The sequence below is a fragment of the Oreochromis aureus genome, linkage group 8 (genome assembly GCF_013358895.1).
Source record: "Oreochromis aureus strain Israel breed Guangdong linkage group 8, ZZ_aureus, whole genome shotgun sequence".
Taxonomy (NCBI): domain Eukaryota; kingdom Metazoa; phylum Chordata; class Actinopteri; order Cichliformes; family Cichlidae; genus Oreochromis; species Oreochromis aureus.
Genome location: NC_052949.1, coordinates 3,942,590 through 3,964,344, shown reverse-complemented (window position 1 = coordinate 3,964,344; position 21,755 = coordinate 3,942,590). Strand labels below are relative to the sequence as shown.

The following is a 21,755-nucleotide window of genomic DNA, read 5'->3' as shown; positions in this document are numbered from 1 at the left end:
CTCAGTGCAGCGCTGCAGCGGTTTCATCCACTGGCTGCTACGCGCTGCCTTTTTTCTTTCTTACAGCTGAGCATCTCGATGCAGATCAGTTATCCAGAGCCTATAAATCTCCAAACCTTTCAGCAAAGCCTTTATTGCTGTTCCCCTGTGAGTTGTGCATTCACACAGATGCAGCTTTTCAACGTTTCCTCATCCTTTTTTCACTCAAATGACTCAACACCCACTTCAGCGCTTCCAGAAGGGGAAAATATATTTCCTTTATTTCTGTTTTATGTTGACCGAGGCTCTTGAGTGTCTGGGTTCACAGGGTTTCTTTTGCTTGTTATCCAGCTGCCTAATGCTTAGAGTCCCGCAGCACCTCTCATCTTACTGTGCTTCAATGCTTCACTGTGCAATCCTTAATCCTGTCTTTGATGTTGCCCCTGCTTGTTGCATTATCCAAAACAAATAACCATTATCTGTTTCCTACCCTCGTTCTTTCAATTTGTCATCACTGCGGCCATCTGAGAGAAGGAACAATCAGTAATAGCAGACTTTATTTGCAGTTTCAGAATCTGATAATGAAAGGCCTGCGAGAGAGAACCGAGCACAGAACGTATCTTTGGTTGACAACCAAAAAAAGGTATACATCCCAAAGATGCTGACTAGACCAAAAAGCCAGTGGAAACCATGGAAAAACCCAAATGGCTGGAAACACTTACAAGTCATTCTCTTCCACTGTTTCAATCTACAAATAAACTCCAGAGAATTTTCCAAAGCTGTGCAGAATCGAAGGCCTGACCTTTAATTTGTCTTTCTCATGCTATGTAGACTTGCGTTTAGGATGTGCGACTGCTGTGTTTTAACCAAAGGACCGATGATCGATGTCTACGGACAGTGACAGCATAAGAGAAAAAGTTCATAATGTCATCTGCACAGTATTAGGGATGATCTAGTAGCATGAAACTAGATGGACCAGCACTTGTACAGCACTTTTCAATACAATCACATCCATGCAAGCGTGCTCTTCTATACCAGAGACCCTTGTCTAACATTTGCACATATGTACTCACGCTCTGACAAATACACTGGAAACTAGGGGTTGTGTAGTTTGCCCAATGAACATGCAAACTGGTGTAAACCTGGATTAAACCACTAAACCTCTGACTAGCAGACAACCAGTTACACTTCTTATCTTTATCATAGTAAAGGTATACATTAGTTGACTGGAAAAAAAAAACCCAACACAGAGAGTGCGGCCTCATAAATCATAAAAGGAATGCTATTGGGCTGATTCAAAACCAGTTAAAAACGTCTCTACACCAGTATCATTGATGTACTATTGGAAATTGACTGAGAAGCTTCCTGTAATCACCCAAGTAAAGCTACCCTTTCAACAGTAGCTTCAGAAGCACTGTGAGATGGGTATATTTACCTCAGTTGGTGATTATGCAACTGTTTTAACAAGGCCGAGTGGATGAGCAGCATCCTCTTACACATTCCACTTAGAATGAACAATTTCTCATATTGCTCTCTCAGAACCAAGTGAACCCCTGGGGACAAATACTTCTACTAAATCACTGTAGTAAAAAAATGTTTTCTGAAGTTTATTTTCTAATTTTGTGAAGGTTTTCAGCCCCCAGTACCTCTCGCAAACTTGCTCCAGCTTACAGATTACAAAACACTCCGATGGGACTTTGTCCTCCACATGCCATCAGGTAAGACATTCCAGGAAGGTGTTTAATGTACAATGAGAGTCTAGAGCACAGACGGCAACCCAACCTTTGTGAGGAGCATTGCTGCTGCAATGTCTTTTTTTTTAGAGCTAGTTAAATAGTAAAATATGAGGAAAAACATCTGAACGCCTCATCTAAGCCTCAGTGGGCGTTCCACTTCTGGACTTGAGTGCATCAAAAAAGTAAGTGACTTTAGCACAAAGCAATAAGGATGTGCATTTGTGGTCTGTGTTGATTTGCGAGCATCAGTTTGTCAGTGAGTTTCAATTCTCATTAAATGTTCTAAACAAGGTTGTTTTCCTGAATCTGAACTCTTCGCCTGTGTTAAAGGCTATTTTTACCCCAGAACAGAGGTTGAAGAAAAACCGAGCCAAGACTTTCTTGATGGAGATTGTGGTTGAATTAGGCTAAATAAGCAAGCTGTAGTCATATCATTGAATTTCGACCTCATGCTAAGATCTGAACAATCGCCCCGCAGAATGCTGTCAATCTGATTGGAAACTTTGGACCTGATATTCAAACCCAACTTGTGAGCCCAAGACCGCAAGACAACTCTTGAAGTCGATGATATTTTTAGTGCAGTTGGAATGAGATTGTTTCAACAAAGATATTTCCAAGAGATTCTGAGAGGTTGAATCATTTTGTCCGTTACAGAAAAAAGAGAGTTTGGCAAGTTAAAGACTGGATGTTAAATCAACGATCAGATTTCTTGAACTTGAAAAGTAATGACATAGTTGTGCAAGAAAGGGAACAGATACGTTACAAAAGAAACAAAACTAAGTTAGCAATGAAGACAGGAAGGTACAGTGGTAGCTCCAAACGAGGCCCCTTCAGACATTAGCATACTAGCTGAGTGAACACAGACATGCTTTTATTGAGGTACCTAAGAGGCTGTTTACACAGCTTGTATAATGGCCAGTAAACAAATAGATTAAGGCAAGTGTTTTTCAGACACCTTAATTTTATAGATCCAAACTCTAAACATGGCACCATAAAACAAAGTTTTATAAAGCATTTAATCTGTGATTAAAACCGCATAGGCTTATAGAGCTCTTTTAACATTGTGTGAATTGAGCCTGTTTGATTAACGTCTACATATTCTGTGATGAAATGGACAGAAATGGAGATCACAGTGTTTAAGCCTGGATTGCTGTGGATCCATAGTGGGCACCATAAACCATGCTGTTCCACTCTTCTGTTCAGTTTTTGGTGCAGGAAAGTAATAATTTGTGGTGATACATGTGAAAAAGTGGTGATCCTAAAGGGACTGCGTTCATTTCATTAAAGGCTTGTCAGTGGTAACACTGACACCGTATTTTATCCATCTTTTTTATGCAAGTCAAAGAGCTGAAAGTTTGAAAGTATTTAAAGTTTGCATGATGAAAATTGGCATTTACTTAATTTGCTTTATGCAGTCGTGTTGGTATCTCATTTTGGGCATCGAGGATTCAGGTTTATTTCCACAGGTTCAAGAACCAAACACTGTTTAATGTTATGTAGATAAAATTAAGACCACATACATGGGAAGAAAACACGATGGACCAAATCTGCAGACAGTATCTATGAATCTTTGGTGAATTTCATGGGATAGCACCTCCCAAAACCACAGACGACAGTGGTTCCAACTTTGGGCCCAGCACTTTTGTGGTGTGCAATTGCCAGGTTATTTGCACCAGCGCCAGTTGTTATGCAATGGAAATGTGCGGAACCATTTCTAGAATAGGCTCAGTGAAAGCAGTCTCCACTTTGAGGGAAAAATATGTAAGGTAGCATTATATCTACAGAGGTTAGCAAAAAGCTGATTGGTTCTTAAACTTTCATCAGCACATGGACATGCAAAGTCTTTAGGAAAGGGGACCTGATTTTGTTACTGGAAGCTTTCTGGTTTCCATTTGTGGTCAAAGAAATGTTGACCAGTGATGACTGCCTTTGCTTTGGCTGCATGCAGGCAAACAGTTCTTGGCACTTATAGCTAGAGGGCACTTCCTGTATGTGTTGAACTTGCATGTTATCCCCATGTTTGTCCACGTTAGCTCTAGGAGGTTGGGTTCCTCCCCCACCATCAACAACAACAGAACAGTTTTGTCAAAGAAATTCGAAATTTTTTCTCATTTAAATGTAACAGAATGAAATTTCTGAAACACATTTCTTTTTATAACGTACGACAAAGTCTGCTCCCTAAAAAAAGTGGACAGTATGTCCTTGGTTTTAACATAAAACTCACTGTTACAGCCAGGAGAAAAACAAAAAAGCCTCCCTTAAGCTTATTTTTGGTTTAAGTCACCTTGTTTTCCGCTGAGTTATTCCATCCATCCATCCATCCATCCATCCATCCATCCATCCATCCATCCATCATCCGCTTTATCTGAGGCCAGGTCGCGGGGGCAGCAGCCTAAGCAGAGAAGCCCAGACCTCCCTCTCCCCCGCCACCTCCTCCAGCTTATCCGGGGAACACCAAGGCGTTCCCAGGCCAGCCGAGAGATATAATCTCTCCAGCGTGTCCTGGGTCTGCCCCGGGGCCTCCTCCCGGTGGGACATGCCCGGAACACCTCACCCAGGAGACGCCCAGGAGGCATCCTTGTCCGCTGAGTTATTGGTTATGTTATTAGTTCACTAACATAAACTAATGTATGTCTATTGACCACAACCAGCCAATCAACCCGATGATGTCACAATCTGTACTGGCACAAGATGACGCTAAAATTCTTTTAAAAATGTAACTTTAAGCACTTATTTATTGAATCCAGCTACACAGTCCGAGTTACATCTGTGTTAGTGTTTGAGATCATGGCTCAATGGTGTAAATTAGCCGTTATACATGAAGTGTTTCATGTCCACAAAGCTGGAGGCAAAATGCCACAGTCAGTAAGTCTTAAGTTGACAGTTGATACCTGAATCCTACTCAAGCTTTTACATTTTAAACGGAATTGTTGGATTTTAAAGAGCTAATAAAAGAGAGAGGGTCAGCAGACAGTTGAATGAGATAAGATAAGATAAGATAAGATAACCTTTATTAGTCCCACACGTGGGAAATTTGTTTTGTCACAGCAGGAAGTGGACAGTGCAAAAGTTGTGAAGGAAAAATTAGAATAAAATAAGATAAGAATAAATACAGTACACAACTGTACAGAATAGAATAAAATAAAATACTATATACAGCAGAATAAAATAGAATAAAATATACAATAAGATAAAAATAGAATACAAATGCTATATACAACTGAGTAAAAATACAACGATGCCAGAAAGGATTATTGCACATTAGTATTATTGCACATGTGTGGATGTGTGTGTTAGATCAGTCAAGGTCTTTATTGTAGAGTCTGACAGCAGTGGGGAGGAAAGACCTGCGAAATCTCTCCGTCTCACACCGTGGGTGCCGCAGTCTCCCACTGAAGGAGCTGCTCAGTGCTGTCACAGTCTCATGCATGGGGTGGGAGATGTTGAATATAGTATATATGAGTATATATGAGTGCTAAACAGAGCTTTTAACAGTAGTAAGTAAACTAATGGTTAACTAGAGGCTATCACTTCCTGTCTTCAAAGTGACTTTGATGCATCATATTAACCATAAAATGGCAATGAAATGGAATCTGTTATCAGTCTGTGAGTGAATGGGGTCAAGTTGGCGATTAAATGCAATTTGTGATAACATTGGAATTAACTGTGATAAATAACTTGTCTGTTATGATATCAGTACACAAACAGAAGTCCACGCCTAGAAGTCCAGAAGGAAAAATTTAGAGATTTGAAAAAGAAATTTAAAAAATTCCTCCATAAATAGTGACATGCTTCAGGATGGAAATCCAACTGCAAAGCAACATAGGCTTTTGGCAATATTACTTTTATTTAGGAATACAACCAGTTGAGTCAAAATGAGTCAAGAGTCAAGTCTCTACTGCAAAGAGACCCATTGCTGATGTGTTGTGCTAAGACTACCTCAGATTGCATTATTACTGCAGTCATGTTGTCTTTGGTTCATGCTTGTTGTGTATTTGTGATGCATTTTTAATCACTAGGGAGGTTAAGTGTAGCTAACTTTGAACAAACTAACATTTTGATTGAGGCTAATGTAAATCTATGGCTCAACAACTTCTTGGATAAAAACTGGCAGTTTTCTTTTGTGATTTTAATAACTCTGAAAGTCAGCCCTGATACAGGTGTACAAAATGTTCAAATCAGGGGCCTGCTTTCAGCACAGATTAAGCCCACTTGCATTTGGGTGTCACAAAGTCCCAAATGGGGTCACAGCTGGCTGTGATAACAATAAAATGTTTTCTTCCTTTGTTTAATATAGTTAAGACAAATATTAAAAAGAAAGAGACGAGAAAGAGCTGCACAACAGTGAGAGAAGAATAAATAGTGAAGATGGAAACCTACAAAGTTCGCCAAATAGTCCGCCGTGGTTGAGAGCCAGTATAAAGTAGCTGTTTCCCCTGGTGGTGCTGGGCTAGATTAGCGTCACATCACAGCCTCATGAGCCATGACATAAGAATGCTTATGAAACTCACACATGCAGCACATAACAGTTGCTTCTGAATGAAACAGGAGACACAGTGAAATTACTGGAACCTCACGGATCCCCGGCCAGTGTACTCAGCCCAAAATTCCCTCCCGACGATTTAGCGCTTTTTTTCCCCCCCTCTTTCTTTTTCTTTGGTCGGTATATGAGCGTGTGTCTGCGTGTAACTATCTAAGTGCAAAAACATTTTGAAATTTCAGCTGTTTCCTATACAGTCGAGTAATAAGGGCTAACGTAAATCTTCTGTAATCCAAAGAAGGCCCGGTCACACACGAACACAGCAACTGCTTCAGAGCTGCCCTCAGAGCAAGGCTAAGCGAAGCAGCGTGTCTTAATCGACGTTTGTCTTCAAGCAAAACTGACTGCAGCTTAAAGTGACGCTGCAGTGACTCACCAACGTTTCCTTTGCACGCCTGACTTTAGAAGCTGAAAAAACTTCACACCCTGCGCACGTTTTTTTCTAAATGATTAACTTATGAGGAGCTGCATCAGTAAACTCTTGTTTATATACCTTATAAATATTACATTCATTCAGCTTAGAGAATTAATGTTGTAGTGGAGGAACTCCTCAAGCTGTCTGGTGTTCATTTCATTTTTGCTCCGTTACCAAGGAAAACTGAGTAATTCCTTAATCTGCAAACAATTATAAGATCACATAGCAAAGCAATGGTCACTGAAAGAGCAACAAGAGAAAACAAAAACAAAAAGAAAAACCCCAATCATGGATTCATGAAGATTTTGACTATTTTTAAAAATAAATAATTAGGAAAATTAAATAAAAAGCTGTTCGATGTCTACTGGTTAAAACGTCAGCAGGAAGTTTTAAGTCGTTTTTCCAACTTGAGCCAACGTCACCAGCTTATCCAAAGCCCCAGCTGCCAATAACAGAGGGAATACCATCCTCAGCCGTTCCAGATGTAAACACACTTCCTCTGGAAGAATGTGAAACTTTTTCCGATGTTCTCCTTCACCGCTCGTGTTGACCAGCTGTGTAGTCAGTCTTGAGGTGCAGAAAGCTAATGGCTTCAGTTCGGTTTGATTCACCTGATCATCGGTTGCATCTTTAATGTGGGCACGCTCCAGTACCCCGTGGTGGAGGCTTGGAAAACTTTCTCTGGTGCTTTTATGTGTCACTAAGCAGCTTTCCCCCAGATGAATGAGTCAGTTTTTAAAACTCTTGTTTCCAGTTCTGTGATAAATCCATGGTGGTGGGTGGTGGCTCATCATAAGCCTTCGAGCATGGACTATTACTGAAAAAACTTTTGAGATTTTTCAGGTTTTCATATTGCTTTAAAGAGTTAAATACCTAATTTTGCCAATGTTTATTTATGGTCTGCGCTTCTGTACAAGTTGAATAAATTCTCCACCTAAGAAAAGGAGAGCGACTGCGTTCTCCGCTGAAGTCATGTAGCGAACATGAACGACAAGCCCGTGTAATCAAGGTGAAACCGGAGCAGGATGTCCAGCGCAGTGGCTCCTGCTCTAACAGTCATTATCACTGAACCGCAGTGAACCAAACCTCAGCAGCTGTTAAACAGCTTCCTACTGCAACGCTGTTTGTTTGCTTATTCTGCCTTTTAGAAGAAGATACACTCTGAATCATTTCATGCCAACTACACCGCCTCACAAATGCCGGTATACACCCTACATGCATGCAATCTTTCACACACACACACACACACACACACACACACACACACACACACACACACACACACACACACACACACGCTGCACAGATGCTCAAGAGATACACACACGCAAACACAGACATGCACACAGAGGAAACAAATGTGGGATTGGGACACGGCCGGATTTACCATCAGGACTTCCTGAGTGGACACCCAGAGGCACATCCCATAAAAGGAAAAAAAAGTCCAAAAACTGAGGAGAAAGGAAACAGCTTTTCCTCTCGATGCACAGTTTAAATGCATATCACATAATAAATGCAGATTTTGCCAGTCGGCACATTTCAAAAGCACATATTTTAGTCTAATGGGGAATTCAAGATCAAGATGAGTAAATCAGAATAAAACTGAAGCCTCACTTAAAATTCAACATTTAATTATACAGAAAACGATCTCTACCCCAGGTTCACCCTTTCTCTGATGCAGTCTGTCCATACGTCTGTTTTTAAGCTGTTACAACAAAAGAATCTGGCTGATCTTTTATCATTTGAAAATATCTTCCTTTTTTCTAGAATTTCTTTGGAAGCATCTCTGCTCAGAAAGCAGCCAGTGTCTGCATTTCACACCCTGAAATCTTTCTGGCCTCTTTAATTTGTGCCTTGGCTTTGCAAGCGGACGTTTGATCAGAGCCCCGTGCACACTGTTCTCATGTATTTTTGTGGATCATTTTTATTGGGAACAAATTATTTCTTTTTCCTGGAAATGAGGTGATTTGTTATGGGTCTGCGTTTTGCTGAGACCCCTGTTAACCCACCAACTTCATGCACACGTAACATTAGCATGCACGCAGACACAAAGGAACACACACACACACACACACACACACACACACACACACACACACTAAAACTAAAATGTGTTCACTTTTAAAAAATGCAGTCAGGTTCATAAACAGAAAAACTGGCGTTCTTTTGCAGACATACTCTTAGACACCCAGAGGAATTTAATGTGAGGACCCCCCACTGTGCCCCAACTAGAAAAATAAAAGCACTGAGTCATTTCATGTACTTTGCCTTCTGAGTCTGCAGATTTTGCTAAGGTGTCAAATAACTGGTATTAATGTGTTTTCCTGCAGCAAAAGCCAGTGAACATATAGTGCTGTCCCAGCAAAACAGTGGAGGGTTAAGTTCACAACCAAATGAACCACAAAGTCCAGCAAAATGATGTTTTCTACCATCATAAACAACCTTTACATGTTCCTCTTCCACGTGCAGAAGACGTGACACAAACTAACCGGCTTTTGTTCTGGAGATTTTCTTTCATTCACTTTTTACTGTTGTTTTGGTACAGTAAGGAAAAGTTGATTCTTTTACAGGGTAAAACTCAGTTTTCTGGGTTAAAATATTTTAAAAAGATTTGTTTTATTATACTGTTTGAAAAACACAAAAAACTGTTGATAAATCTTGTCTCTGCAGGGGGAAGCCAACAACAAGCTTTCCTCACACGCATCATCGTGTTTTGATTCAGTCGACGCAGAAATGAAGGAGTATTCACAGATGGGTCGGCTGACGAAGCGTTTGTGCGTCAGAGTGAGAGAGGGGGGTCAATGCAGCTCTGATAAAGGAGATTTGATCTTATGAAAATCAGTGAGTTACCCCTACACTGAGACTAAAGGCTGCTATAACATCTCTTTTCTAATTTTTTAACTACACAAAGACTACTTCATACTTAGAGCTTATTTCCAGCTCCCCATGTTTAACTTTTCAATACTAGAGCAGCTTTGCATGACTCACAATTCAAAGTAATCCTCATTTATCTTATTAGCAGGTAAATATCTGCCCTCACTGACATCATACAGAACCAAGAGTAGAAAAAACTATTCGGCTGTGTGATGAATGAATGTTGGAGCTCAGGTGTTTGCACACTGACTTAAAGTTAGGGGTGTGGTGACAGGTGTGCTAACAAAAGGTAGCTGATGGCTCTCAGCCTCACTTCCACCAGTTCCCAGAACTGGACCTCATGACTGTGTTTGTACGGTTGGTGTTTGATAAATAATATGACCTGCTGTGCAGTACAGAAAGTTTCCACTTCTTCTGTTTTTCCAATCTGTTGCTTAAGACTAACGAGCAGGTATCTGTGTCCGTGCATCACGTGTGACTTTAATAGATGCAACTAGCTGGGCAGTTAGTTGGTAACATGGCACCCTGCTCTCTTGTCCAAATATGGTCACTTGTGACTCCAATAGAAAACAACATGGCACCAGCAAAGCTTCAAAATGAAGTCTAGAAACCAGTGAGTAGTAACGCTTTGGCTACGTCCACCTTTTGTTTGGAGCAGTGTGAAGCCTGAGCTTTTGGCTCATAGGGATTACGTACCCATGCGCTGACCTCACTATTTAAAACATTTAATATGAGCATCCACCGTCTGCACAGAACACAAGGCCAGCTGTAATGACAGGTATACTTAAAGGCACAAGTCAGTCTTTCAGCCATTTGTGGTATCCGTTTGCCGCTATTCATACCGTAAACACTTAAGTGTGTTATTGACCTAACAGCAGGCTCTAATTTCCATCGTCCTAGATTTGTTTGTAGCTATATGAGAAGGATTGCATGTACTATCAAAGTAAGATTTATGAATGTTTTCGCCACCGCCACACAGAGGCTTACAGTCAAAAGAATTCCCTGTTTGAAACCTGAGTCAGGCTTTTGGTCCTGGACAAAGACTGAAATAGCAGCACAGTTATTAAGTAAGAGATTAGATGTTTGAGTTGAGCGCTATCAGGCTGGGAATAAGGGAATTTACACTAGGCCTTTCAAAAAGAGAGGCACAAGAAAACACTGAGTTCACCAGCTGTTAACTCGTTGTTGTGAATGCAGGTGGATGAGCTAAAAGTTGTTTTCTTTTTCGTGCACAGCCAAAGGCAAATATGTACATCGCAGTCTTTAGGAATGGGCTAATCCCACTTCTTCCCCTCTGAATACTGAACGTGCCGGTGTCAAAAGTTGTGTGTAAATGGTGAAGTTGTGTGAACGATGACATAATGCTTGCTCTGCAAATGCCACACTGACGGTCATTGGGCTGTTTTTTTGTCCAGCCAGGTCATAAACCCAAAGATATTCATACAGAGTAGATCGAGAGACGGACTGATTCACAGGCTGACACCTAATAAACCGATTCCTCGTCAACTAAGGAAAGTTGTGAGGAAACATCAAACCTCACAGGTAGAAGTCCCACACAGCCACTCAGACAGAGACTCCACCTGAAGCATAATAACGACATAAATTTTTGACGAGTGGTGAAATCAAAAGCCTGAGAGCTTTTTGAGATTGTAAAGATGACGTGAAGAAAGCGACATGCAAACTCTGCAACCAATCCTCCAACAAAGCTCGTCCTTGGAAACATTTAAGATAACATTCTGCTGGTTTTTGCAACATTTTTAGAATCATTACTGTTTCTGCTGGTGTTATTAAGCAGCAGATGTTCATACATGTGCTCCTTCACACTCTTACCTGTAACATTCCAGCCTTGTTATTATGCACTGTTTTTTGAACCTCCTGTTCAATTCCTATAATTCACAGCTAATCCCATAACACATTGGTTATGGGTTAGCGCCTATTTTTTATTGTTCTGCATTTTCTCCGTTCATGCTTGGTGAATCAGTCTGATGAAATTTGTTGCTAATGTTGATCTGCCTTCTTTCTTATGTCCTGAAACAGCCAGTAATAACAGTGGTATAACCAAAATCATTTCAGGATGCATAACAGAAGTGTATTTACATATAGTCAAAAGAACACTGATGTGTTGCATTTATTTATGATGTGTCTGACAGCATGGCTATAGTCGGACTTTCCAGTGGCAGGGAGCAACAAAACCTCCAGAACGGAGCAGGCATCAATGAGAACAGATATGACTTTGATTAACTCAGACACAGAGTGCACTTGGGTTACAAAGCAGCTTGCAGATGCATATCAAGGTTACTCAAGCACTAATCTTACCTGTATTTTTACAGATTTTTTCAAATTGTCTTAGAATATGTGAAACTAAAAAGTCTTGTCTTTAGACAGATATAAAATGTTAATGTGTAGTTGTGTAGAAAATACTATACAATGCTGAAAAATCACGTTCTTCAGATATATAAGAAAACCCAGCAAAGCCCTGACACAGGACCTGAGAGACCTGAATATCTGGCCCTTAAATTGATCCATCTAATGTTCACTGACACCTTGTCAGAAATACTCTCTAAACTGATTCAACAGGTCTGATGGATCGATGAATCCATCCATCCATCCATCCATCCATCCATCTTCATCCGCTTTATCCGAGGCCGGGTCGCGGGGGCAGCAGCCTAAGCAGAGAAGCCCAGACCTCCCTCTCCCCAGCCACCTCCTCCAGCTTATCCGGGGGACACCAAGGCGATTCGATGAATCCAAATTTTTAATTTCTGTTTCAAGTCATCATCAACATGTATGGGGAGAGAGGTCCTACAGCCATCTGTTAAACACGGTGGAGGCTCTGTCATGGTTTGGCCTGCGTTTCAGTCAGTGGTGTTGGAGACCTCGTCAAAAACTGACAAAACAATGAACAGAAAAGTACTGTGACATTGTGATCCACCATGCAATATCATCTGGAAAGCATCTGATTATCAGAGACTTAATTTTTTAATGTGCCAATAATTGAAACAATCTCCAGAGTTTGGACTTTAGCATTATTAAAGCAATGTGGGATCATCTCGACAGAATGGAACAAAAGGAATAAGGTGTGGCTCAAGACTTTTGCACCCAGCTGTATGATTGTATTAACTGATCTGCACCTGCAAAACAGAAACATGTGCGAAACCCAAGTCATATCTACATGTACACACTCCTGCCCGCCTTACCCTGTATAGACACACCTTCAAAATTACAAATGCTCACCTGCCTGTGTGACATCACAAGATGCTAAAGGGAGGTGTTAATCTCTGTTTTTTACAGTGGCGAGTGGGCTGGTTCATTCCAGCAGGTGGCTGCTCGGAGAACCTCTCAACCCAGGTACAGACAGTCCTGCACTCGGATCAGTGTTTAACTTTACAGAAAGGTAAGAACTGATCTTTCAAGTCTTTATATTTTTACTGTTTTGCTAATCAGAAATTTCAGTGTCAGAGTGTCAAAACTGATCTGCAAACCTGGTGGAACTGACATTAAATATGGATTTAGATGCTTCAAAGATAAAAAAATAAATAATTTTAATCTACTAGATAAAAATGGTAAAACGTCTTTGCCTATTTAGCTAATTTCATACTGTATACTATATAAGAACTGGTGTTACCTATTGGTTGCCTGAGGCTCTTATAATGGAATGAATAACTTCTACTGCAAGAAGTACGCAGAACAATTGGTAATCTGAGCTACAGTATTAAAAACAGGAACACGACGCCTGGCTGTTTAAAAAAAACCCAAAGCACATGACGAGATGTGGTCAAGGTGATAAGTAATGCTTGTACTCATGTTTCACAATGAAATCTGATTTTGCCTGGAGGGTTACTTTAAACATCACATGTGTTTTAAGCAATGCAGGGAATTAATTTCAAAAGTAAAGAGATGAGGTGAATGTAAGAGGTGGCACGGCTCATCACAGCAGCACTGACTGTTTCATAAATATGTGTCTATTGAACATTCAAACAAGCAAGAATGCAGACTGCAAAAGTCATGCCGGTTATGGAGAAAGATCGTGCAGTTGTAGCAAAATTTAAAAGTCACACGACACATTTAAATTATATTATCCAGGTCTACAATTTTTAAAAATAAGTCCTGAACTATGACATTGTAATAGCATGGTTGAAACGTACTAAAAATAATAGAAACATACTGAAATCTAAAGAAGATTTAATCTAAGATTTAATCTCTTTCTGATGAAGCGAACACAAATCCAAACACGTGTTTCATTCGCGTGGTATTTGAAGCGTGAATAAACCATTAACCTTCAGGAGTGGGCTGCTTAAAAATGATCAACATCCTTTATTGTGCATTTAAAAACTTATGGCACTAAAGCTCCTGAAGCAAGCCTCAATGACAACTGAATGTAAGTCTAAAGGGATTGGTTAAGATGGAAATATTCCCAAAAGATTGGAGGCTTTGAAGGTCATTAGAGGTGGCAGACAGCTCCGGGGTAGAGTTGAGCTAGCCACCTGTATACACGGTTCTGTTTCAGTGAACCACAAATGGGTGGCACAGTGTCATTTGCAGCAAGTGAGCATGTAATGGAGTTGTAAGTGCCCCGAGCAAGAGAGGAAACAAGCCAATTGCCCAAGTTGTTTCCAGAGTTCATCCTTTGATTCCTAGACATTTAGGCTAAATTTAGAACACAAAAGGATGCTATCAAAAACATGTTTGCAAAAGATAATGACATAAACCTCAGGAATATAAAGTATCACAACTCTGAGTGGAAACTTCATGCCAAAGGTCAGGATGTGTTTTGGTTGAAAGCACTTGTTCTGTGTGATGTCGTGTTTTGTACACAGAACACAGAATAAGGCAAAGTGGTTGTGGTGAAAACAGCCCAACTTCGTGAGTCAACATCTCACAGGGACCTGCGAGGCCTGTCTGAACGCCGCTGTACTCGTTGCTAAGGATATTCCGACGACTGTCTATCATTTCCTGGAGAAACAAAGCAATCTCAGATTACAGTACAGTATATTCATCGCATGACTGCAACAGGTTTTTTTTTTCTTAGTATCTTGAAACATTTAAAAACACATTGGGCCCTGATTAAAAGGTCTTTTCATAGTCTGACACTCCACTTCCTGTTATGGTCAAATTCAGTCTGACAACACTTACATCACCTTAAGAAATGTCAAATTAATAATGCACTAATTATGTTTATTAGCTGACTGCATGAAACAAGATGAAAGTATCTTAATTTAACTTGTCTGCTTGTGTTACTCTTAAAGACCAGTTTTAATGATCCCATTTAATATTCGTTGTTAGAGCAACAACAGCATTAGTTTTCATCGTGTCCTGGTGTTTAGACTAAAGGAAAAGAGAAAAATATTTATTAACAGTAGCTGCAAAAAATGCATATTACCTAAATCTAATGTGCATTTTCACAATTCATGTACGTGGCCAACAAGATGTTTACCATTCGTTTTAATGTATATTTTTTCAGCAATTTTGCTGAAATTTTCGATTTAAATCAGCTTTATTTACACAGCACCAAATCACAACAACAGTCAACTTGAGGCACTTTTTATTGTAAGATGAAGATCGTACAATAATACGGGGAAGACCGCAGCAATCAGGTTATTGAATGAGAACAGTCTTGGCGACAGTGGGAAGGAAAAACTCCCTTTAAACAGGATGGGCTGAGGGGAGGGAGAGAGAGCCAGATATTGAGAATAACTGATGATTAAATGCAAAGGGGAATCAAAATATGTGAGTGAACAAGAAATGCTCAGCAGCCCAGGCCTATTGCAGCATAACTAACATGCAAACATGTTACCTTTCTTGTGCCAGGATTGATATGCACTATAAATGTCCATTATTTTTTTAAATTGCATAACTAATGCAGGGATGTGGTGAGGTACACCCTAGACAGGTCACCAGTCTATGACAGGGTTAACACAAAGACACTCATTCATACTCTCATTCTCTCTTTCAGTCAGTTACAGCCAATCAGTAAACCTAAGCTCATGTCACACAGACCTTGTGACTGGTTGGCGATCGACTGTCAATCACGGGCCACAAGAGACAAAGCGGTGTTCCCCAAACAGTTAGCGAGTTGTTGCTGGCAGTCACTTATTGCTAAAACCCCAGTGATGCAGGCCTAGACACCGGTCAGTGACGCCCCCGCTGCATATAGTGCTACTTAACACAGATGAAGAGCAAAAGTCAGGACTCATGTACTGAAGCCCATCAATGCTACCAGTCCATGGACATTCTTCAGTGAAAACGTGAAAATGCTGAGATCTGCAGAGAATCACTGAGAAGTTTGACGGTCTTGGAGCTGCTAGAAGAAAAAAGTGACAAGATTGCCAAAATAAAGTAGGATTTATTCATTTGAACACTATGAATATCTAAAAAAAAATGCCTTAGCAATCCAGCAATTCAGTCATTGAAATTGTTTTACATATCTTGGTATAGACCAAAGTGGTGGACTGACTTACTGTACCTAAGCCTGAAAATGACCAATGATCAGTAACAAATGTGGTTTTCACTTTGTTTTATGTAAACTGAGTATTTGTTGGAAGCTTAAATCTATACGACTAAAGAAAATGATCAAATACATGAATCATTTGGCACATCTTAATGAACGTTTGATGACTGCCTTCACTTTTCTAGTGTTCTGAAAAATATGGTAACTAGGAGTTAGATTTCAAATTGATAACCTACGAATGCAACAGTAACTCAGTGTCAGTTACTTTCCAGTAGGAAGCTGCACTTTTCTCCTTTTGTATTATCAGGGTATTTAGGAAGGGATTATGGGAAGCTAACAGGACGTTGTTTCTATGACCTCATGGAGCGAGCTCCATGCTCTGGCAGTGGAGATGTTCACTGTGGCCAGAAGAAAGTGGAGTCTGTGACTGGAGCCCGGTTCACTCAGTCAGATAGCGGTGATTCAAAACCCATTTGTTTTGGGCGTAGAGGATGCTCTCAGTGGTTTGGCTGTGATTGATCCTTCTTCTGCCCGTGATCGCACCATGACACTATTCCAGTTTCCACATTAATTTTTCCCCTGCTAACTTTGACCAGTTCAGTGCAGTGGTGTTTCCTTTATTGGCCCTCTGACAGTACTTTGACCTCCACCCAGAAAAAAAAGGATTTTGGGCCATTGATTTTGGACAGCAGCAAACCTCTGCATGGAAATATGTGCAAAAGACATTAATCTGTGGCATAAAACAAGACAAAACAGTTTTTTACAGAACAATTCACATGAATTCTTCTGTTTGATGCATTTTCAGAACTTTTAATCGTCTAATGATGATTACCGTAGAAGATGAGCCGTTAATGGATTTTTTCAACTACTGCCTGAAGGTGCATGAATGCCATCGCCTTAGCAATGACTTATTTCACAAAAACTAACTAAGAAGCTAAAAGAAGTGGCAGCTCGAGCAAGCACTGTTACAGTGAGTTTTGTATCTCCAGGCAACTGCCCCATTAAGATTAAACATATTAACACAAATAGCAGGAAAAGTGGGATCATTCATGGTAAACATTCCCATATTGCTACCTAAAAATAGACCTTCAGAACAAATCTACAATGAAGACAAAATTATAAAATACCACACAAATGACATAACCTTGGAGATTACCAACGGATGTTTCAATACAAGGAGACCTCCACTCTTAATTGATTCCTTTAGCATCAGAGTCTGGAAAGAGAGAAAGTGGAAAATGGGAGGAGGCCGGGGTTTTACTCTCACAGTACCAGGAAAAGCCCTTTAGGATGTTCCAAATGAGAATGTTAAATAATTCAACAGCTTTATGTACATCACATCTCTGCTTTTTGTCAGAAATTAATTGTGAAACTGAAAACACTCAATAGCTAATTAGCAGTAGAGTCAAAATTAATTCAATTTGTCTTTATGAGTGGTAATAGTAAATGGACCGACTCTCCTGAGGCATTTGAAGATAGATATGGAGCTGAATATAAATGAGGATATTTCAGGTGCAGAAGTCTAATTAGAGCTTTAACAAAAATGTGCATTTTCGTGTCACAACTTTTGGACTCCTGATTTAGGTCAGACATCAGACGGCGGCTGTTCAGTCTGCAGACTTGTCCGTCTGCTCGTCTGTCTGTTATCTGTTGGCTCCAATTGTCATGACCTGCATTACTCTAATGCCCTTCACTCAGGCAGGTTTTGGGTCAGTTTAACTACAATACAAACTGCACAGCTCTCAGTCTAAAGTGGCAAACTGATTCAAAGTTAGTTGGGAGGTGAACTCTAAAGATCTGGGGGATACAATTATCCATCCAGCCTTTCTAGCTAAAAAGACCCCAAAACAATTGATTTTATTATCATTTAATTTAAATTTTTTTGCTATTTTCAAGATTAATCCAAAGAAAAACATCCTAAAGACAGAGTTGATTTGTACAAATATCCTGTTTTATCCAGTCAACAGGCCAAAAATTCAAATATACTGTTTAAAGTAAGGTAAGAGCAGGGAAAGTGACACATTCTCTTATTTTAAAACCATAATGCAAATGCTGGTTTATGGTTAGATATTTCCTTTAAAAAAACACTTAAATGGTTATTCAATAACAATAGCAGAATATCCATCGTTCCATACATTTTGTTAACTGGTTACCCCTTACAAAGACTTTCCAAGCTGACTTTGGACATAAGGTGGGATAGAGTCCATGGGGAACCATTCACTTTCATATCCACTCCTAAAGATATTTAGACTCACCAATTAAACCGAGCAGAAGTTCAAACCAGGAACCTTCTAGTCATGGTACTAACCACCTTGCAACATCAAAGTATAATCTGTTATTGTCTTTGTCATTGTTTTTGCGTTTTTGCATAAAACAAAGATGCACATAAAGACCTAACCATTCTTTGATATGCTCCCTGCAGCCTCTGGAAGATGCATCACACACAGTATACATCTGTGAGCCGCACGGATGAAATCACTGTGAAGACTGAAAATGGACCCCGACGCAAAAAATACCGCTACGTACGTAAAGAAGGCAGCTCTAACATCATGTTTCGCCATGTTCCCGAGGAGAGGCTGCTGTTTGTGACCGACATCTTTACCACCTTGGTGGAGATCAGATGGAGGGTGATGTTTCTGATCTTTGCTCTCTCTTACATTCTGTCCTGGCTCTTTTTTGGGATCCTCTTCTGGGTCATAGCTCTCGCTAATGGAGACATCAAGGATCCCAACACTGATCCCTGTGTATTTGAAGTCCGCAGCTTCACAGCCGCTTTCCTCTTCTCACTCGAAACTCAGACCACCATTGGTTACGGCTTCAGAGGAATGTCTGAGAACTGCATACATGCCATCATCATTGTCACCATACAAGACGTCATGAGCTGCTTCATCGACACGTTTGTCATTGGAATTGCTGTTGCCAAAATGGCCTCGGCCAGAAAGAGGGCGCAGACGGTGGGCTTCAGCAATCGTGCTGTCATTAACCTTCGTAATGGTTACCTTTATCTTTCTTGGAGAGTTGGAGACTTCCGCAGGTACCACTTGGTGGAGGGGACAGCTACCGCCCAGATAGTCCGCAGTATGATGCACACCACTGGGAGAGTTGATGTGACTTACGAAGACTTGGTCATCCAGCAGAAGGACATCATCCTTGCTACACCAACCACCATCTATCACAAGATTGAACCTGACAGCCCGCTGTACACCATGACTTATGCTGATCTGCAGAGAGCAGACTTTGAACTGGTTGTGTCATTTACCTATACAGACGACTCCACAGGTATTCTGCATCAGACCCGAACCTCTTACACTCCAAACGAGATCCTCTGGGGTCAGCTGTTCCAGGAGATGATCAGAGTCGGCAGGAAGAGCTACAGGGTGGATTACAACTTGTTCCATCGCACTGAGAAGGTGCATGTCCCCCTGGTTAGCGCTAAGGAGTTCGAAGAGAAGAAGCAACTGCGGCTCACACAACACTCACCTCGACATTCACCCAGATCTTCCCCGCGGCTCTCTTCACGATCGCCATCTCAGGATCACCGCGATAAATATTTGAAACCCCCGATGGTAAAGGTGGAACTTGTGAGTGACAGCCAACCTGAACCAAGTGTTGCACCATCTCAATCAGACAAAAGTCAGGATCAAGAAACTCTGATTCAGCCAAATAATCAGACAAGTGAAGAAAATTGAAAGCAAAGCTGTGAAATTCTATTTCGTCAAAGAATCCTGCAATGGTGTTCATGATGGGACAAAGTTTGAGCTTGTGCAAAAATAATTGCTTGAGAAATTGATAAAGAGTTTCAAATATAGACAGGTTTTTGGGAAATATCACTTGATTTTAGAAAAGTAGGTGACGATAGCAGGTATGGCCATCCAGATTCTGAAGTTCTAACCTCACAGAAGCTTGATAAACCCTTTGCTTTATGTACAAGCAGCTGGATGGTCCTTGTGGCCCAAAACACAGTTAAAATACCCAGTGCTGTCACCAGACAGAGGTCATTGTTCTAACTTTTGTTGAGGCCTCCCAATGTAAGGCCATGTGAGATCTTATATCTTCCTCATTGAGCGTGGCTTCGTACATCTTAATTTTCTTTGTTTTAATGCAGGAAGATGTCAGGGATTAAAAATGACGAATGAAACTCAAAGGATTTATTGGTCCAAGGAACTTCATAACTCATTTTACCGACTTTTCAAGCCTACAGAAGATAAATGATGATGTGTGGGTGTGTATAACTTTAACATTTAAATTCATATTTTGGGTCATCGGCCTCTTGGTGTTATAAAAACCGTACATCACAGCTGATTGGTAGTTCTTGCTGGGAAAATAAAGGACAATGGACTGACAAACTCTCAGTAACAGCAGGGATACGCTTCAGTCCCCCTGAGAACAAAATTGTATAAGTCGCAAAGAAATTTCATGAATGAAATGTACATCTTCCACTTTTGAACCAATGACCGTTTCTGTGTCAAAACACGGGCACAACAATGCAGTGCAAACACAAACCCTTGCTTAGCTTATTGTCAAAATAACCTGATAGTACAGCACCTGAGTATCAGGCTTAGTACAACATTTTTTACCACTTATTATGTGGAGTTCTTAAAACTAGAGGTCACAGGATCAGAAAGTTTATTTGAAAAACACTGGAGATGAGTTCATCCACGCTCGGCTACACTGGGGTACAACCAGGCTGCAATAACCACAAGCACGTAACTGTGATTACTGATTACCATGCTGACTGGTTTGGGTTTAGCGGGTGTCACTCTGTGTTAAAAACATGAAGTTTTAAACCTGCACTGAGAAATGTTTATGAAGCAAAAATGATCATATGAATGTGTGGGTTAAAAAATAAGTAATTATGAGCCAGGCTGAGATAATCAAGAACAGCCTCTAAAGAGGAAGGCAATATGACTTTGACTCAAGAGGTCAAATTTTTAATATAAAGTTTAAAGTCTGCTGATGGTAAATAAATTTAAGTCATGGGGGTGACTACAGTAACATCCCATATTATGAGGTATTCAAAGTTTATATAACACACAGGGAATATGTAATGTTTTTTTAATGTTTGTGGTGGAGGAATCTTTGTTTAGTCATTTTAAATAAAACCTGTTCTTCAAACCATCTTTCTTTCTGTCTTGCACACGCACACACACACACACACACACACACACACACACACACACACACACACACACACACTCCTTTTTGAATCTTAGTGAGGACATCTAATTGACATAATGCTTTCCCTTGCAGCTTACCCTAAACCTAACCATAACCTATCTGTAACCCTGACACTAAAACCACGTTTTTAGCCTCAAAAATGCCTTCAAATATTCTATTAATTGAGGAAGAGATGTGGAGGGTGCACTGTGAAAAAAAAATATTTCCAAGTCGGGTCGATTTTTGTTACATCTGAAAACAATGCTAATTATAATATGCTACCAGTGTCAAAGGCTTTAAAAAGTGATGCTTACATACATGGTTTGTGTCTCAACTTTGATGATCATCCCTAAGATGGATCGTGGTTCGTGCCTGAGAACAAAAGCTTTGATCGGGAAAGTCACTTTGATGTGAAGTAATCAGACAGACAACGATAACCAGACGCTGCTGTCCGACATGCTGCTTTGTGCACAATCCCATGTGACCCTGTTAGAGGGTCCACAGCTGACCAGCCAGGGCACGCTCTCAGCAGTCCTGATTATGCACCGTTCACCTGTAACTCTTCAGCTTTTGTTCATTGAGGTCTTCAGACAGTTTGTTGTCTTG

At 40.4% G+C, this 21,755-nt stretch overlaps 1 protein-coding gene across 2 annotated transcripts; it reads left to right on the top strand.

Moving 5' to 3' along the window:
• Positions 1–1,790: 1,790 nt before the first annotated feature.
• Positions 1,791–21,107, top strand: kcnj16 (potassium inwardly rectifying channel subfamily J member 16). 2 transcript variants are annotated; one of them, XM_039616000.1, is made up of 3 exons: positions 1,791–1,897; positions 12,836–12,938; positions 18,415–21,107. In XM_039616000.1, coding segments are annotated over exons 1-3 (1,371 nt in total). In that variant the 5' UTR covers positions 1,791–1,896; the 3' UTR covers positions 19,682–21,107. The 2 variants fall into 2 exon arrangements, with proteins under 2 accessions (XP_039471934.1, XP_031606289.2); XM_031750429.2 differs by lacking the exon at positions 1,791–1,897 and adding an exon at positions 9,364–9,511.
• The last annotated feature ends 648 nt before the right edge of the window (positions 21,108–21,755 follow it).

Coding starts and splice junctions, on each gene's coding strand:
- kcnj16 (XM_031750429.2), top strand. Junction 12,939..18,414: donor GTGTTTAACTTTACAGAAAG/GTAAGAACTGAT, acceptor TGCTCCCTGCAG/CCTCTGGAAGATGCATCACA.